This window comes from Pelobates fuscus, chromosome 9 (assembly GCF_036172605.1).
Source record: "Pelobates fuscus isolate aPelFus1 chromosome 9, aPelFus1.pri, whole genome shotgun sequence".
Taxonomy (NCBI): Eukaryota; Metazoa; Chordata; class Amphibia; order Anura; family Pelobatidae; genus Pelobates; species Pelobates fuscus.
The window spans coordinates 10152043-10172680 of record NC_086325.1 but is presented as its reverse complement, the minus strand read 5'-3'; the positions used below and the strand labels follow the sequence as shown (position 1 = coordinate 10172680).

Sequence of the window (20638 nt, the reverse complement as noted above, 5' to 3'; positions counted from 1 at the left end):
CACTATACCCCACTCCCTCTAACATGTAAACTCACTGAGCAGGGCCCTCAATCCCTCTGTTACTGTGTCACTATACCCCACTCCCTCTAACATGTAAACTCACTGAGCAGGTCCTCAATCCCTCTGTTACTGTGTCACTATACCCCACTCCCTCTAACATGTAAACTCACTGAGCAGGGCCCTCAATCCCTCTGTTACTGTGTCACTATACCCCACTCTCTCTAACATGTAAACTCACTGAGCAGGCCCTCAATCCCTCTGTTACTGTGTCACTGTACCCCACTCCCTCTAACATGTAAACTCACTGAGCAGGTCCTCAATCCCTCTGTTACTGTGTCACTATACCCCACTCCCTCTAACATGTAAACTCACTGAGCAGGGCCCTCAATCCCTCTGTTACTGTGTCACTATACCCCACTCTCTCTAACATGTAAACTCACTGAGCAGGCCCTCAATCCCTCTGTTACTGTGTCACTATACCCCACTCTCTCTAACATGTAAACTCACTGAGCAGGGCCCTCAATCCCTCTGTTACTGTGTCACTATACCCCACTCTCTCTAACATGTAAACTCACCGAGCAGGGCCCTCAATCCCTCTGTTACTGTGTCACTATACCCCACTCCCTCTAACATGTAAACTCACTGAACAGGGCCTCAATCCCTCTGTTACTGTGTCACTATACCCCACTCCCTCTAACATGTAAACTCACTGAGCAGGTCCTCAATCCCTCTGTTACTGTGTCACTATACCCCACTCCCTCTAACATGTAAACTCACTGAGCAGGTCCTCAATCCCTCTGTTACTGTCACTATACCCCACTCCCTCTAACATGTAAACTCACTGAGCAGGGCCCTCAATCCCTCTGTTACTGTGTCACTATACCCCACTCCCTCTATCATGTAAACTCACTGAGCAGGGCCCTCAATCCCTCTGTTACTGTGTCACTATACCCCACTCCCTCTAACATGTAAGATCACTGAGCAGGGCTCTTAATCCATCTGTTACTGTCACTATACCCCACTCCTTCTAACATGTAAACTCACTGAGCAGGCCCTCAATCCCTCTGTTACTGTCACTATACCCCACTCCCTCTAACATGTAAACTCACTGAGCAGGCCCTCAATCCCTCTGTTACTGTGTCACTATACCCCACTCCCTCTAACATGTAAACTCACTGAGCAGGGCCTCAATCCCTCTGTTACTGTGTCACTATACCCCACTCCCTCTAACATGTAAACTCACTGAGCGGGGCCCTCAATCCCTCTGTTACTGTCACTAGACCCCACTCCCTCTAACATGTAAGCTCACTGAGCAGGCCCTCAATCCCTCTGTTACTGTCACTAGACCCCACTCCCTCTAACATGTAAACTCACTGAGCAGGGCCTCAATCCCTCTGTTACTGTGTCACTATACCCCACTCCCTCTAACATGTAAACTCACTGAGCAGGCCCTCAATCCCTCTGTTACTGTCACTAGACCCCACTCCCTCTAACATGTAAGCTCACTGAGCAGGACCCTCAATCCCTCTGTTACTGTCACTATACCCCACTCCCTCGAACATGTAAACTCACTGAGCAGGCCCTCAATCCCTCTGTTACTGTGTCACTATACCCCACTCCCTCTAACATGTAAACTCACTGAGCAGGGCCCTCAATCCCTCTGTTACTGTGTCAATATAACCCACTCCCTCTAGCATGTAAGCTCACTGAGCAGGCCCTCAACCCCTCTGTTACTGTGTCACTATACCCCACTCCCTCTAACATGTAAACTCACTGAGCAGGGCCCTCAATCCCTCTGTTACTGTGTCAATATAACCCACTCCCTCTTGCATGTAAGCTCACTGAGCAGGCCCTCAATCCCTCTGTTACTGTGTCACTATACCCCACTCCCTCTAACATGTAAACTCACTGAGCAGGGCCCTCAATCCCTCTGTTACTGTGTCACTATACCCCACTCCCTCTTACATGTAAACTCACTGAGCAGGGCCCTCAATCCCTCTGTTACTGTGTCACTATACCCCACTCCCTCTAACATGTAAACTCACTGAGCAGGGCCCTCAATCCCTCTGTTACTGTGTCACTATACCCCACTCCCTCTAACATGTAAACTCACTGAGCAGGTCCTCAATCCCTCTGTTACTGTGTCACTATACCCCACTCCCTCTAACATGTAAACTCACTGAGCAGGGCCCTCAACCCCTCTGTTACTGTGTCACTATACCCCACTCTCTCTAACATGTAAACTCACTGAGCAGGCCCTCAATCCCTCTGTTACTGTGTCACTGTACCCCACTCCCTCTAACATGTAAACTCACTGAGCAGGTCCTCAATCCCTCTGTTACTGTGTCACTATACCCCACTCCCTCTAACATGTAAACTCACTGAGCAGGGCCCTCAATCCCTCTGTTACTGTGTCACTATACCCCACTCTCTCTAACATGTAAACTCACTGAGCAGGCCCTCAATCCCTCTGTTACTGTGTCACTATACCCCACTCTCTCTAACATGTAAACTCACTGAGCAGGGCCCTCAATCCCTCTGTTACTGTGTCACTATACCCCACTCTCTCTAACATGTAAACTCACCGAGCAGGGCCCTCAATCCCTCTGTTACTGTGTCACTATACCCCACTCCCTCTAACATGTAAACTCACTGAACAGGGCCTCAATCCCTCTGTTACTGTGTCACTATACCCCACTCCCTCTAACATGTAAACTCACTGAGCAGGTCCTCAATCCCTCTGTTACTGTGTCATTATACCCCACTCCCTCTAACATGTAAACTCACTGAGCAGGTCCTCAATCCCTCTGTTACTGTCACTATACCCCACTCCCTCTAACATGTAAACTCACTGAGCAGGGCCCTCAATCCCTCTGTTACTGTGTCACTATACCCCACTCCCTCTATCATGTAAACTCACTGAGCAGGGCCCTCAATCCCTCTGTTACTGTGTCACTATACCCCACTCCCTCTAACATGTAAGATCACTGAGCAGGGCTCTTAATCCATCTGTTACTGTCACTATACCCCACTCCTTCTAACATGTAAACTCACTGAGCAGGCCCTCAATCCCTCTGTTACTGTCACTATACCCCACTCCCTCTAACATGTAAACTCACTGAGCAGGCCCTCAATCCCTCTGTTACTGTGTCACTATAACCCACTCCCTCTAACATGTAAACTCACTGAGCAGGCCCTCAATCCCTCTGTTACTGTCACTATACCCCACTCCCTCTAACATGTAAACTCACTGAGCAAGGCCTCAATCCCTCTGTTACTGTGTCACTATACCCCACTCCCTCTAACATGTAAACTCACTGAGCAGGGCCCTCAATCCCTCTGTTACTGTGTCACTATACCCCACTCCCTCTAGCATGTAAGCTCACTGAGCAGGTCCTCAATCCCTCTGTTACTGTCACTATACCCCACTCCCTCTAGCATGTAAGCTCACTGAGCAGGGCCCTCAATCCCTCTGTTACTGTGTCACTATACCCCACTCCCTCTAACATGTAAACTCACTGAGCAGGGCCCTGAATCCCTCTGTTACTGTGTCACTATACCCCACTCCCTCTAACATGTAAACTCACTGAGCAGGGCCCCGAATCCCTCTGTTACTGTGTCACTATACCCCACTCCCTCTAACATGTAAACTCATTGAGCAGGGCCCTCAATCCCTCTGTTACTGTCACTTTACCCCACTCCCTCTAGCATGTAAGCTTTCTGAGCAGGGCCCTCAATCCCTCTGTTACTCTGTCACTATACCCCACTCCCTCTAGCATGTAGACACACTGAGCAGGGCCCTCAATCCGTCTGTTACTGTGTCACTATACCCCACTCCCTCTAACATGTAAACTCACTGAGCAGGGCCTCAATCCATCTGTTACTGTGTCACTATACCCCACTCCCTCTAGCATGTAAACTCACTGAGCAGGCCCTCAATCCCTCTGTTACCGTGTCACTATACCCCACTCCCTCTAGCATGTAAGCTCACTGAGCAGGACCCTCAATCCCTCTGTTACTGTGTCACTATACCCCACTCCATCTAACATGTAAACTCACTGAGCAGGCCCTCAATCCCTCTGTTACCGTGTCACTATAGCCTACTCCCTCTAGCATGTAAACTCACTGAGCAGGCCCTCAATCCCTCTGTTACCGTGTCACTATACCCCACTCCCTCTAGCATGTAAACTCACTGAGCAGGGCCCTCAATCCCTCTGTTACTGTCACTATACCCCACTCCCTCTAACATGTAAACTCACTGAGCAGGGCCTCAATCCCTCTGTTACTGTGTCACTATACCCCACTCCCTCTAACATGTAAGCTCACTGACCAGGGCCTTCAATCCCTCTGTTACTGTGTCACTGTAACCCACTTCCTCTAGCATGTAAACTCACTGAGTAGTGCCCTCAATCCCTCTGTTACTGTGTCACTACACCCCACTCCCTCTAACATGTAAACTCACTGAGCAGGGCCCTCAATCCCTCTGTTACTGTGTCACTATACCCCACTCCCTCTAACATGTAAACTCACTGAGCAGGCCCTCAATCCCTCTAATACTGTGTCACTATACCCCACTCCCTCTAGCATGTAAACTCACTGAGCAGGGCCCTCAATCCCTCTGTTACTGTGTCACTATACCTCACAACCTATAACATGTAAACTCACTGAGCAGGCCCTCAATCCCTCTGTTACTGTGTCACTATACCCTACTCCCTCTAGCATGTAAGCTCACTGAGCAGGCCCTCAATCCCTCTGTTACTGTGTCACTATACCCCACTCCCTCTAACATGTAAACTCACAGAGCAGGGCCCTCAATCCCTCTGTTACTGTGTCACTATACCCCACTCCCTCTAACATGTAAACTCACTGAGCAGGGCCCTCAATCCCTCTGTTACTGTGTCACTATACCCCACTCCCTCTAACATGTAAACTCACTGAGCAGGGCCCTCAATCCATCTGTTACTGTGTCACTATACCCCACTCCCTCTAACATGTAAACTCACTGAGCAGGTCCTCAATCCCTCTGTTACTGTGTCACTATACCCCACTCCCTCTAACATGTAAACTCACTGAGCAGGGCCCTCAATCCCTCTGTTACTGTGTCACTATACCCCACTCTCTCTAACATGTAAACTCACTGAGCAGGCCCTCAATCCCTCTGTTACTGTGTCACTGTACCCCACTCCCTCTAACATGTAAACTCACTGAGCAGGTCCTCAATCCCTCTGTTACTGTGTCACTATACCCCACTCCCTCTAACATGTAAACTCACTGAGCAGGGCCCTCAATCCCTCTGTTACTGTGTCACTATACCCCACTCTCTCTAACATGTAAACTCACTGAGCAGGCCCTCAATCCCTCTGTTACTGTATCACTATACCCCACTCTCTCTAACATGTAAACTCACTGAGCAGGGCCCTCAATCCCTCTGTTACTGTGTCACTATACCCCACTCTCTCTAACATGTAAACTCACCGAGCAGGGCCCTCAATCCCTCTGTTACTGTGTCACTATACCCCACTCCCTCTAACATGTAAACTCACTGAACAGGGCCTCAATCCCTCTGTTACTGTGTCACTATACCTCACTCCCTCTAACATGTAAACTCACTGAGCAGGTCCTCAATCCCTCTGTTACTGTGTCACTATACCCCACTCCCTCTAACATGTAAACTCACTGAGCAGGTCCTCAATCCCTCTGTTACTGTCACTATACCCCACTCCCTCTAACATGTAAACTCACTGAGCAGGACCTCAATCCCTCTGTTACTGTGTCACTATACCCCACTCCCTCTATCATGTAAACTCACTGAGCAGGGCCCTCAATCCCTCTGTTACTGTGTCACTATACCCCACTCCCTCTAACATGTAAGATCACTGAGCAGGGCTCTTAATCCATCTGTTACTGTCACTATACCCCACTCCTTCTAACATGTAAACTCACTGAGCAGGCCCTCAATCCCTCTGTTACTGTCACTATACCCCACTCCCTCTAACATGTAAACTCACTGAGCAGGCCCTCAATCCCTCTGTTACTGTGTCACTATAACCCACTGCCTCTAACATGTAAACTCACTGAGCAGGCCCTCAATCCCTCTGTTACTGTCACTATACCCCACTCCCTCTAACATGTAAACTCACTGAGCAGGCCCTCAATCCCTCTGTTACTGTCACTATACCCCACTCCCTCTAACATGTAAACTCACTGAGCAGGGCCTCAATCCCTCTGTTACTGTGTCACTATACCCCACTCCCTCTAACATGTAAACTCACTGAGCAGGGCCCTCAATCCCTCTGTTACTGTGTCACTATACCCCACTCCCTCTAGCATGTAAGCTCACTGAGCAGGTCCTCAATCCCTCTGTTAATGTCACTATACCCCACTCCCTCTAGCATGTAAGCTCACTGAGCAGGGCCCTCAATCCCTCTGTTACTGTGTCACTATACCCCACTCCCTCTAACATGTAAACTCACTGAGCAGGGCCCTGAATCCCTCTTTTACTGTGTCACTATACCCCACTCCCTCTAACATGTAAACTCACTGAGCAGGGCCCCGAATCCCTCTGTTACTGTGTCACTATACCCCACTCCCTCTAACATGTAAACTCATTGAGCAGGGCCCTCAATCCCTCTGTTACTGTCACTTTACCCCACTCCCTCTAGCATGTAAGCTTTCTGAGCAGGGCCCTCAATTGCTCTGTTACTCTGTCACTATACCCCACTCCCTCTAGCATGTAGACACACTGAGCAGGGCCCTCAATCCGTCTGTTACTGTGTCACTATACCCCACTCCCTCTAACATGTAAACTCACTGAGCAGGGCCTCAATCCATCTGTTACTGTGTCACTATACCCCACTCCCTCTAGCATGTAAACTCACTGAGCAGGCCCTCAATCCCTCTGTTACCGTGTCACTATACCCCACTCCCTCTAGCATGTAAGCTCACTGAGCAGGACCCTCAATCCCTCTGTTACTGTGTCACTATACCCCACTCCATCTAACATGTAAACTCACTGAGCAGGCCCTCAATCCCTCTGTTACCGTGTCACTATAGCCTACTCCCTCTAGCATGTAAACTCACTGAGCAGGCCCTCAATCCCTCTGTTACCGTGTCACTATACCCCACTCCCTCTAGCATGTAAACTCACTGAGCAGGGCCCTCAATCCCTCTGTTACTGTCACTATACCCCACTCCCTCTAACATGTAAACTCACTGAGCAGGGCCTCAATCCCTCTGTTACTGTGTCACTATACCCCACTCCCTCTAACATGTAAGCTCACTGACCAGGGCCTTCAATCCCTCTGTTACTGTGTCACTGTAACCCACTTCCTCTAGCATGTAAACTCACTGAGTAGTGCCCTCAATCCCTCTGTTACTGTGTCACTACACCCCACTCCCTCTAACATGTAAACTCACTGAGCAGGGCCCTCAATCCCTCTGTTACTGTGTCACTATACCCCACTCCCTCTAACATGTAAACTCACTGAGCAGGCCCTCAATCCCTCTAATACTGTGTCACTATACCCCACTCCCTCTAGCATGTAAACTCACTGAGCAGGGCCCTCAATCCCTCTGTTACTGTGTCACTATACCTCACTCCCTATAACATGTAAACTCACTGAGCAGGCCCTCAATCCCTCTGTTACTGTGTCACTATACCCTACTCCCTCTAACATGTAAACTCACTGAGCAGGGCCCTCAATCCCTCTGTTACTGTGTCATTATACCCCACTCCCTCTAACATGTAAACTCACTGAGCAGGGCCTCAATCCCTCTGTTACTGTGTCACTATACCCCACTCCCTCTAACATGTAAGCTCACTGAGCAGGGCCCTCAATCCCTCTGTTACTGTCACTATACCCCACTCCCTCTAACATGTAAACTCACTAAGCAGGGCCTCAATCCCTCTGTTACTGTGTCACTATACCCCACTCCCTCTAACATGTAAACTCACTGAGCAGGGCCCTGAATCCCTCTGTTACTGTGTCCCTATACCCCACTCCCTCTAACATGTAAACTCACTGAGCAGGGCCCTCAATCCCTCTGTTACTGTCACTATACCCCACTCCCTCTAACATGTAAACTCACTGAGCAGGGCCCTCAATCCCTCTGTTACTGTCGCTATACCCCACTCCCTCTAGCATGTAAGCTTTCTGACAGGGCCCTCAATCCCTCTGTTACTCTGTCACTATACCCCACTCCCTCTAGCATGTAGACACACTGAGTAGGGCCCTCAATCCGTTTGTTACTGTGTCACTATACCCCACTCCCTCTAACATGTAAACTCACTGAGCAGGGCCTCAATCCCTCTGTTACTGTGTCACTATACCCCACTCCCTCTAGCATGTAAACTCACTGAGCAGGGCCCTCAATCCCTCTGTTACTGTCACTATACCCCACTCCCTCTAACATGTAAACTCACTGAGCAGGGCCTCAATCCCTCTGTTACTGTGTCACTATACCCCACTCCCTCTAACATGTAAGCTCACTGACCAGGGCCTTCAATCCCTCTGTTACTGTGTCACTGTAACCCACTTCCTCTAGCATGTAAACTCACTGAGTAGTGCCCTCAATCCCTCTGTTACTGTGTCACTACACCCCACTCCCTCTAACATGTAAACTCACTGAGCAGGGCCCTCAATCCATCTGTTACTGTGTCACTATACCCCACTCCCTCTTGCATGTAAACGCACTGAGCAGGGCCCTCAATCCCTCTGTTACTGTGTCACTATACCTCACTCCCTATAACATGTAAACTCACTGAGCAGGCCCTCAATCCCTCTGTTACTGTGTCACTATACCCTACTCCCTCTAACATGTAAACTCACTGAGCAGGGCCCTCAATCCCTCTGTTACTGTGTCACTATACCCCACTCCCTCTAACATGTAAACTCACTGAGCAGGGCCTCAATCCCTCTGTTACTGTGTCACTATACCCCACTCCCTCTAACATGTAAGCTCACTGAGCAGGGCCCTCAATCCCTCTGTTACTGTCACTATACCCCACTCCCTCTAACATGTAAACTCACTAAGCAGGGCCTCAATCCCTCTGTTACTGTGTCACTATACCCCACTCCCTCTAACATGTAAACTCACTGAGCAGGGCCCTGAATCCCTCTGTTACTGTGTCACTATACCCCACTCCCTCTAACATGTTAACTCACTGAGCAGGGCCCTCAATCCCTCTGTTACTGTCACTATACCCCACTCCCTCTAACATGTAAACTCACTGAGCAGGGCCCTCAATCCCTCTGTTACTGTCGCTATACCCCACTCCCTCTAGCATGTAAGCTTTCTGACAGGGCCCTCAATCCCTCTGTTACTCTGTCACTATACCCCACTCCCTCTAGCATGTAGACACACTGAGCAGGGCCCTCAATCCGTTTGTTACTGTGTCACTATACCCCACTCCCTCTAACATGTAAACTCACTGAGCAGGGCCTCAATCCCTCTGTTACTGTGTCACTATACCCCACTCCCTCTAGCATGTAAACTCACTGAGCAGGCCCTCAATCCCTCTGTTACCGTGTCACTATACCCCACTCCCTCTAGCATGTAAGCTCACTGAGCAGGACCCTCAATCCCTCTGTTACTGTGTCACTATACCCCACTCCATCTAACATGTAAACTCACTGAGCAGGCCCTCAATCCCTCTGTTACCGTGTCACTATAGCCTACTCCCTCTAGCATGTAAACTCACTGAGCAGGCCCTCAATCCCTCTGTTACCGTGTCACTATACCCCACTCCCTCTAGCATGTAAACTCACTGAGCAGGGCCCTCAATCCCTCTGTTACTGTGTCACTATACCCCACTCCCTCTAACATGTAAACTCACTGAGCAGGGCCTCAATCCCTCTGTTACTGTGTCACTATACCCCACTCCCTCTAACATGTAAGCTCACTGACCAGGGCCTTCAATCCCTCTGTTACTGTGTCACTGTAACCCACTTCCTCTAGCATGTAAACTCACTGAGTAGTGCCCTCAATACCTCTGTTACTGTGTCACTACACCCCACTCCCTCTAGCATGTAAACTCACTGAGCAGGGCCCTCAATCCCTCTGTTACTGTGTCACTATACCCCACTCCCTCTAACATGTAAACTCACTGAGCAGGGCCTCAATGCCTCTGTTACTGTGTCACTATACCCCACTCCCTCTAGCATGTAAGCTCACTGAGCAGGGCCCTCAATGCCTCTGTTACTGTCACTATACCCCACTCCCTCTAACATGTAAACTCACTAAGCAGGGCCTCAATCCCTCTGTTACTGTGTCACTATACCCCACTCCCTCTAACATGTAAACTCACTGAGCAGGGCCCTGAATCCCTATGTTACTGTGTCACTATACCCCACTCCCTCTAACATGTAAACTCACTGAGCAGGGCCCTGAATCCCTCTGTTACTGTGTCACTATACCCCACTCCCTCTAACATGTAAACTCACTGAGCAGGGCCCTCAATCCCTCTGTTACTGTGTCACTATACCCCACTCCCTCTAACATGTAAACTCACCGAGCAAGCCCTCAATCCCTCTGTTACTGTGTCACTATACCCCACTCCCTCTAACATGTAAGCTCATTGAGCAGGGCCCTCAATCCCTCTGTTACTGTGTCAGTATACCCCACTCCCTCTAACATGTAAACTCACTGAGCAGGGCTCTCAATCCCTCTGTTACTGTGTAACTATACCCCATTCCCTCTAACATGTAAGCTCACTGAGCAGGGCCCTCATTCCCTCTGTTAATGTGCATCCAACTTGTCTGGTTATAATTACTTGTTTGTTAGTTCACCCACTGTAAAGCGCTGCAGAATTTGTTGGCGCTATATAAATAATAAAATAATAATTATAATAATACATAATATTGATTGCAAGATAGAGCCGACACTTGTTATACCAGCTGGGACTGAACCAGAATGCTTATACAATGCAAGCCTGACATCTAGTGGTACGTTAGAAATTTGCATATTTAGAGAATTTTAGAGTTTTTTGCTCAACTTCTAAAAGCGCTAAAATGAGTGGAGAGTAAAAACGGGAAAAGATACGATATATCACCCCTCTCAACAGTGATCAGTGATACAGTGATACAGTGATACAGTGATACAGTGATACAGTAATACAGTGATACAGGTAAATGTAAAAACTCCTCGTTATACTGTGCTTCTACACACCTGTGTGCTGGACCCCCTCACCAGCAATATCTTTATATACATAGGTGGAGCGCTAAAAGAAGCTCTTCGAAAATAGTGACATTTCCAAGATTCAAATGACATATAATAATAGAGAAATGAATGAAATAGTAATAATAGAGAAATGGATGAAATAGTAATAATAGAGAAATGAATGAAATAGTAATAATAGAGAAATGAATGAAATAGTAATAATAGAGAAATGAATGAAATAGTAATAATAGAGAAATGGATGAAATAGTAATAATAGAGAAATGAATGAAATAGTAATAATAGAGAAATGAATGAAATAGTAATAATAGAGAAATGGATGAAATAGTAATAATAGAGAAATGAATGAAATAGTAATAATAGAGAAATGGATGAAATAGTAATAATAGAGAAATGAATGAAATAGTAATAATAGAGAAATGAATGAAATAGTAATAATAGAGAAATGGATGAAATAGTAATAATAGAGAAATGAATGAAATAGTAATAATAGAGAAATGAATGAAATAGTAATAATAGAGAAATGAATGAAATAGTAATAATAGAGAAATGAATGAAATAGTAAAGTACTGTAGAAACACAATTATTTATATTAAATGGTATATCAGGGAACTTTGTTATATATAAACGCGTGACTTGAATAAACACATCAAAATGTATTAATAGCAGCAATATAGAGTAAATCAAATGTAATAAGCATATAATGTACAATAATACAAAATAGTGCAATGTTAAAATCAGCCTCTTACTGGATATCCATCCCTTGCCTCTCCTGTCCTTCATTGGCAATCTCCACATATAACACTACCCTCACCTCTGCCTTGAACGCTGCAGCCCCGCTCCAAACATGCACCTCGAGGAGGACACGACCCCAACCTTGACATACTAAATCAACACGCTACTTGCAAAGATGCTCCCGTTGTACTGAATGCTCCTGGAGGAAGTCTCACACCCAAGCAGACTTTCTCCATTATAGATTCATATTTTGTTCATACAGCGCAGCCCTTGCCCTCGCCAAACAGTCATACTTTTTCTCTCTCATCAGTTCATGCTCCCGCAATCCCAGGCGTCTTTTTGACACCTTTAACTCTCTTCTTCACCCTGCTGTGACCACTCATAAACTAACCTTACAGCCGATAGCTTTGCATGCTACTTTACCAACAAGATTGAACAGCTAAGGAAATAATTCTCCCCACCTTGCCGTTCTCTTTTTCAACCACAAGTATGCCTTTCCTACCCTTCAAACTTTCTCCCCGGCTACTGAACAAGAGGTGGCTGCTCTTCTCTTTTCCTCTCACCCCACCACTAGCCCGCTCGATCCTGTCCCATCTCACCTTATCAGATATCTCTCCCCCTGTCCTGCTCCTTCCTTAACACACATCTTCAACTGCTCTCTCTTCTGGCGTTGTCCCTGCTGACCTTAAGCATCCCACTGTAGCAACTATCCTGAAAAAATTATCTTGACCCGTCCTCCCTCTCTAACTATCATCCCATACCCCTGCTCCGTTTTTCCTCAAAGTTTCTGGAAAGACTTGTCTTTACCCATATGTCTCACTCAATTCCAACTCTCTCCTTGACCCTCTTCAATATGGCTTCCACCCTCTCCACTCTACTGAGACTGTGTCACGTATTCATCCGCTTATAGAAATGTGGTTAAAGGGAAACTCCAGTGCCAGAAAAACGATCCGTTTTTCTGGCACTGGAGGGTCCCTCTCCCTCCCACCAACCAATCCCCGGTTACTGAAGGGGTGAAAACCCCTTCAGTCACTTACCTGGGACAGCGGCGATGTCCCTCGCCGCTGTCTCCGCCTCCGCGACGCTCCTCCTAATGATTACGTCGGCCGGTGGGCGAGACTAACCTCGCTCACCGGCCGAGGAGACCTAATGTGCATGTGCGGAAATGCCGCGCATGCGCATTACGTCTCCTCATAGGAAAGCATTGAAAAATCATTTCAATGCTTTCCTATGGGGTTTTGAGCGACGCTGGAGGTCCTCACACAGCGTGAGGACGTCCAGCGACGCTCTAGCACAGGAAACCTGTGCTAGAACCCAGGAAGTGACCTCTAGTGGCTGTCTAATAGACAGCCACTAGAGGTGGAGTTAACCCTGCAATGTAAATATTGCAGTTTATGAAAAACTGCAATAATTACACTTGCAGGGTTAAGGGTAGTGGGAGTTGGCACCCAGACCACTCCAATGAGCAGAAGTGGTCTGGGTGCCTGGAGTATCCCTTTAATGACATTTACTGTCCACACAGGAAAAGTTGTGCCGAGCAGCAACCTAATCCACAGAAGGGTTAATGCTGAGCAGCAATTAGGCAAATGAAACCTGGTAACTGACTTTGGGGTCAAAGGCTGGTTACAGCCTATCAGAACTAAAGGAGGGATATTTAGGCCCAGTTCTCATGCTGCTCAGTGCCCTGTTGTGGTTTCCCCTGTGGTTGTCCGAGAGCGCGTTCTGTTATTAGTTTTCTACCTGTTCTTTTACTTTGGCTTTGTTTATTGACTTCTCTATATTCTGGTATCCTGACTCTTGGCTTTCCTCATCGCTGCGTCCCTTTCTGTGTTCCCTGATCTCGGCTAGAATTCTGACTATTCTATGTACGTTAAATCCGGACATTCTAAGGACCGGTAATACGTTACTTATTTGTCATCTGTACCATACAGTTCTACGTGCTGGATCAAACAGTAATCCTGACAGACTGTTCTTATCAAAGTTACTAATGATCTAATCGCAGCTAAATCCAAAGGCCACTACTCCATACTAATTTTTCTTGACCTCTCTGCTGCATTTGATCATGCTCTCCTTCTTCAAACTCTTCAATCACTCTATCTCTGTGACTCTGTCTTCTCGTGGGTTTCCTCTTATCTCTCCCAACACTTATTCAGTGTCTCCATTTCTAATGATACCTCCTCTCTCGTGCTGTCTCAGTTGGAGTCCCCCGAGGCTCTGTCCTTGGTCCCCTTCTATTTTCTCTTTATACTGCCTCTCTTGGCAAACTTTTTACCTCCTTTGGATTCCACTACCACCTGTACGCGGATGACACCCAGATATATCTCTCCTCCACGGACCTCTCCCTTGCCATCCTGCAACGTATCACTGGTTGCCTTTCTTCCATCTTTGACTGGATGTCCTCCCACTTTCTAAAACTCGATATCTCTAAAACTGAACTCCTTTTCTTTCCTCCTCCTAATACTGATCCTCCTGTTTCGCTCTCCCTTCAAGTCAGTAGTATCCACATCAGTCCATCTTTGCAAGTGTGCTGTCTTGGCGTCATACTTGATTCTGGCCTCACCTTTGAGCCTCACATCCAGTATGTTGCCAAATCCTGTAGATTCCATCTTAAAAACATAGCCCACATCCACCCCTTTCTTACGCAAGATAAGAGCTTGTCCATGCTCTAGTAATTTCCCCCATGGATTGGTCTTCCCAGAAGCCGTATTGCCCCGCTACAGTCTGTAATGAATGCTGCCGCCAGACTGATTTTCCTCTCAGTCCTCTCACACCTCACCCCTCTGTCAGTCCTTACATTGGCTTCCTGCATTCTATAGGAGTCAATTTAAAGTGCTAACCCCTTCCTATGGTATAGCCTGCCTACTGCCATCAGACTCTCCCCTAGTCTTCAATCATTTAAGAAGTGCCTTAAAACCCATCTCTTTAGGAAAGCTTATGGCCTCCCAGAGTAACCTCTACCTCACATACCTGTCTCTTGCTCTCTCCTATAGGGCAGTGCTTTACTCTCTCCTCCAGCTCTGCTTCACTCCCACCCTATTTGATTAATATTTCCTGTACTAATGTGTTTTATACCCCACCTCCTATAGACTGTAAGCTCGTTTTAGAAGGGTCCTCTTCCACCTATCGTTCCTGTAACCTTTCTTGTAATTGTCCTATTTTTAGTTACATCCCCCCTCTCATAATATTGTAAAGTGCTACAGAATCTGTTAGCACTATATAAATGGCAATAATTATAATAAGAAGAAGAAGAATAATATCAGAAGTTGAGTATATACAGCTGCCTGCTGTTACTCACAAGCGCTTGTGTTCAATATATATATACTCTATACTGTTGGTATTAATATATTTCAAACTATTATTCAAGTCACGAGTTTATATATATGCATAATATCTTTGCTACCATGATCTCCCTGAAGTAAACCCATGTTGTCTCTGATCTTGAAATACATGTGATTTTAGATGTTCACCAATCCTATCCTTTAACATGGTTTCCATCACTTTCCCAACTAAGGCTTACTCCTATAGTTGCTCGACTCTTCCCTACTACCTTTCTTGTGAATGGGCACAACATTCACTAACTTCCAATCTTCTGGGAGTGGGGCTCCCCTGCACGTTCATGAACCCTTACACTAACCCTACCCCTTCTCCTAACCCTACCCCTAAACCTACTAGATTAGTGGTAGGGTTAGGGGTAGGGAAGGTTGGAGTAAGGGTTAGGGTTAGGGTAAGGGTTAGATTCCTCTCATCAATCCCTTAATTTTACATCCCTCTCTTGTTTTGCCACTTTTCAGAAATCCAAAGCAATCCGGGACTTCCGAAATTCGGTTCGGTTCGGCACTTCGGAAATTTGACAATTCGGCACTTCGGACATTCGGAAGCACCCAAATGTCTGAATTGATGAAATTCATCCAAATTTTAATTCGGACCGAAACAAATTGCATTTGTCTACTAAATAACCTTGGATGTCATCTCTTGTTTTGGTTCCTTGCAGTTCTACAACATATTCCCAGAGGTCATGAATCATTTGCCAGGACCGCACAACCGAATCTTCAGAAACTTTGAGAAGATGAAGCTCATGGTTCAGGAGATCCTAAAGAGTCACCAGGAGACCTTGCAGCCCGACTGCCCCAGGGACCTGATCGACTGTTTTCTGGTCAAAATGCAAAAGGTGAGATGTGGACAGATGAGATGTCTTGCAGGTGGGAATAGTAAACTTATGGAGAATTTTATATCGTAATCACTTCCCTCTGTTGGTAAATTAAGATTTCTCTGTTAACTATTTATTCTCCAGGAAAAAGAGAACCCAGTGAGCAAATTTAACCCAGAGACGCTCATAATGACCACACTCAACCTGTTTTTTGGAGGAACAGAAACAGTGAGCACCACAATGAGATACGGGATCCTTATACTCATGAAATATCCAGATATTAAAGGTATGAGAGCCATTAGTACCCAGAATGACATAACAAATGTTACAGTAACCCCTTCATGAACAAGCACTTTTAGTTTGAAAAAAGTATTACCATTATATTTATTTGAAGCAAGGGATACATAGCTAGCATGTAAACATATAATAAAACGGCAGTTTTGTGTACAGATTGGCTTTCAGACTAACTTAAAAAAATAAAATTATATGCCTCCAACAATGTCTTTAGGAACATTCAGTGCCTTCACTATGTTTTTCTATACTGTTCCTTGTTTGTGAAGGGCGATGAACTCTTCTCTTAACTTTGTAAACCATTCTTTTGACTTGGCCATATTTCTAACACGCACTCAAACGTGACACTCAACAAACCCCTAGCCAGTTCAGGTATTTCAAGTGTTCCAGCTCAAGCACACTGGTGCAACTAATGAAGCCCTTGATTAGTTGCATCAGGTGTGCTTGAGACAACACCTGTTTTACATATTTGTGCTTGTGATAAATTCTATTAAGAGACGTTGAATAATTTTGGGACTGGAGATGTCATTATAAGTTGCATTTAAGTTGAATTTGGGGATGCAATTTGAATAATTAATTGTTTTGAGATGTTTAAATGGCTTTTGTTTAATTTGTTCATTGCAAACAGCTGAAAGTCTGAATAAGTTTGATTACAACTGTAAATGTGCACAAGTCCTATTTTTCATTTATTTGTTTATCCTCTATGAAATATTTATAGAATGAAAAGCTTTAGACAGTAAACAGCTTATTCTATCTTGCTATTACTGGGAGTATTATTACTGTGGAGCTCTGTTATACACTCAGACACATTACTGGGAGTATTATTGCTGTGGAGCTCTGTTATACACTCAGACACATTACTGGGAGTATTATTGCTGTGGAGCTCTGTTATACACTCAGACACATTACTGGGAGTATTATTGCTGTGGAGCTCTGTTATACACTCAGACACATTACTGGGAGTATTATTGCTGTGGAGCTCTGTTATACACTCAGACACATTACTGGGAGTATTATTGCCGTGGAGCTCTGTTATACACTCAGACACATTACTGGGAGTATTATTACTGTGGAGCCCTGTTATACACTCAGACACATTACTGGGAGTATTATTGCTGTGGAGCTCTGTTATACACTCAGACACATTAATGGGAGTATTATTGCTGTGGAGCTCTGTTATACACTCAGTCACATTACTGGGAGTATTATTGCTGTGGAGTTCTGTTACACACTCAGACACATTACTGGGAGTATTATTGCTGTGGGGCTCTGTTATACACTCAGACACATTACTGGGAGTATTATTGCTGTGGAGCTCTGTTATACACTCAGACACATTACTGGGAGTATTATTGCCGTGGAGCTCTGTTATACACTCAGACACATTACTGGGAGTATTATTACTGTGGAGCTCTGTTATACACTCAGACACATTACTGGGAGTATTATTGTTGTGGAGCTCTGTTATACACTCAGACACATTACTGGGAGTATTATTGCTGTGGAGCTCTGTTATACACTCAGACACATTACTGGGAGTATTATTGCTGTGGGGCTCAGTTATACACTCAGACACATTACTGGGAGTATTACTGCTGTGGAGCTCTGTTATACACTCAGGCACATTACTGGGAGTATTATTGCTGTGGAGCTCTGTTATACACTCAGACACATTACTGGGAGTATTATTGCTGTGGAGCTCTGTTATACACTCAGACACATTACTGGGAGTATTATTGCTGTGGAGCTCTGTTATACACTCAGACACATTACTGGGAGTATTATTGCTGTGGAGCTCTGTTATACACTCAGACACATTACTGGGAGTATTATTGCTGTGGAGCTCTGTTATACACTCAGTCACATTACTGGGAGTATTATTACTGTGGAGTTCTGTTATACACTCAGTCACATTACTGGGAGTATTATTGCTGTGGAGCTCTGTTATACACTCAGACACATTACTGGGAGTATTATTGCTGTGGAGCTCTGTTATACACTCAGACACATTACTGGGAGTATTATTGCCGTGGAGCTCTGTTATACACTCAGACACATTACTGGGAGTATTATTACTGTGGAGCTCTGTTATACACTCAGACACATTACTGGGAGTATTATTGTTGTGGAGCTCTGTTATACACTCAGACACATTACTGGGAGTATTATTGCTGTGGAGCTCTGTTATACACTCAGACACATTACTGGGAGTATTATTGCCGTGGAGCTCTGTTATACACTCAGACACATTACTGGGAGTATTATTACTGTGGAGTTCTGTTATACACTCAGTCACATTACTGGGAGTATTATTGCTGTGGAGCTCTGTTATACACTCAGACACATTACTGGGAGTATTATTGCCGTGGAGCTCTGTTATACACTCAGACACATTACTGGGAGTATTATTACTGTGGGGCTCTGTTATACACTCAGACACATTACTGGGAGTATTATTGCTGTGGGAGCTCTGTTATACAGTCAGACACATTACTGGGAGTGTTATTGCTATGGAGCTCTGTTATACACTCAGACACATTACTGGCAGTATTATTGCTGTGGAGCTCTGTTATACACTCAGACACATTACTGGGAGTATTATTGCTGTGGAGCTCTGTTATACACTCAGACACATTACTGGGAGTATTATTACTGTGGAGTTCTGTTATACACTCAGTCACATTACTGGGATTATTATTGCTGTGGAGCTCTGTTATACACTCAGACACATTACTGGGAGTATTATTGCCGTGGAGCTCTGTTATACACTCAGACACATTACTGGGAGTATTATTACTGTGGGGCTCTGTTATACACTCAGACACATTACTGGGAGTATTATTGCTGTGGGAGCTCTGTTATACAGTCAGACACATTACTGGGAGTGTTATTGCTATGGAGCTCTGTTATACACTCAGACACTTTACTGGCAGTATTATTGCTGTGGAGCTCTGTTATACACTCAGACACATTACTGGGAGTATTATTGCTGTGGAGCTCTGTTATACACTCAGACACATTACTGGGAGTATTATTACTGTGGAGCTCTGTTATACACTCAGACACATTACTGGGAGTATTATTGCTGTGGAGCTCTGTTATACACTCAGACACATTACTGGGAGTATTATTGCTGTGGAGCTCTGTTATACACTCAGACACATTACTGGGAGTATTATTGCTGTGGAGCTCTGTTATACACTCAGACACATTACTGGGAGTATTATTGCTGTGGAGCTCGGTTATACACTCAGACACATTACTGGGAGTATTAATGCTGTGGAGCTCTGTTATACACTCAGACACATTACTGGGAGTATTATTGCCGTGGAGCTCTGTTATACACTCAGACACATTACTGGGAGTATTATTGCTGTGGAGCTCGGTTATACACTCAGACACATTACTGGGAGTATTAATGCTGTGGAGCTCTGTTATACACTCAGACACATTACTGGGAGTATTATTGCTGTGGAGCTCTATTATACAGTCAGACACATAACTGGGAGTATTATTGCCGTGGAGCTCTGTTATACACTCAGACACATTACTGGGAGTATTATTGCCGTGGAGCTCTGTTATACACTCAGACACATTACTGGGAGTATTATTGCTTTGGGGCTCTGTGATACACTCAGACACATTACTGGGAGTATTATTGCTGTGGAGCTCTGTTATACACTCAGACACATTACTGGGAGTATTATTGCCGTGGAGCTCTGTTATACACTCAGACACATTACTGGGAGTATTATTGCTTTGGGGCTCTGTGATACACTCAGACACATTACTGGGGGTATTATTGCTGTGGAGCTCTGTTATACACTCAGACACATTACTGGGAGTATTATTGCCATGGAGCTCTGTTATACAGTCAGACACATTACTGGGAGTATCATTGCTGGGGAGCTCCGTTATACACTCAGACACATTACTGGGAGTATTATTGCTGTGGAGCTCTGTTATACACTCAGACACATTACTGGGAGTATTATTACTGTGGAGCTCTGTTATACACTCAGACACATTACTGGGAGTATTATTACTGTGGAGCTCTGTTATACACTCAGACACATTACTGGGAGTATTATTGCTGTGGAGCTCTGTTATACACTCAGACACATTACTGGGAGTATTATTGATGTGGAGCTCTGTTATACACTCAGACACATTACTGGGAGTATTATTGCTGTGGAGCTCTGTTATACACTCAGACACATTACTGGGAGTATTATTGCTGTGGAGCTCTGTTATACACTCAGACACATTACTGGGAGTATTATTGCTGTG

The 20638-nt window shown here is 45.4% G+C and overlaps 1 protein-coding gene across 1 annotated transcript in view; it reads left to right on the top strand.

Moving 5' to 3' along the window:
* Window positions 1–20638, top strand: part of LOC134573590 (uncharacterized) — a 78903-nt gene that overhangs the window by 42319 nt on the left and 15946 nt on the right. Inside the window, exons 16-17 of the mRNA XM_063433375.1 lie at window positions 15902–16078; window positions 16202–16343. Of these exons, the coding sequence (XP_063289445.1) occupies window positions 15902–16078; window positions 16202–16343 (319 nt within the window). The remainder of the gene's footprint in view (window positions 1–15901; window positions 16079–16201; window positions 16344–20638) is intronic.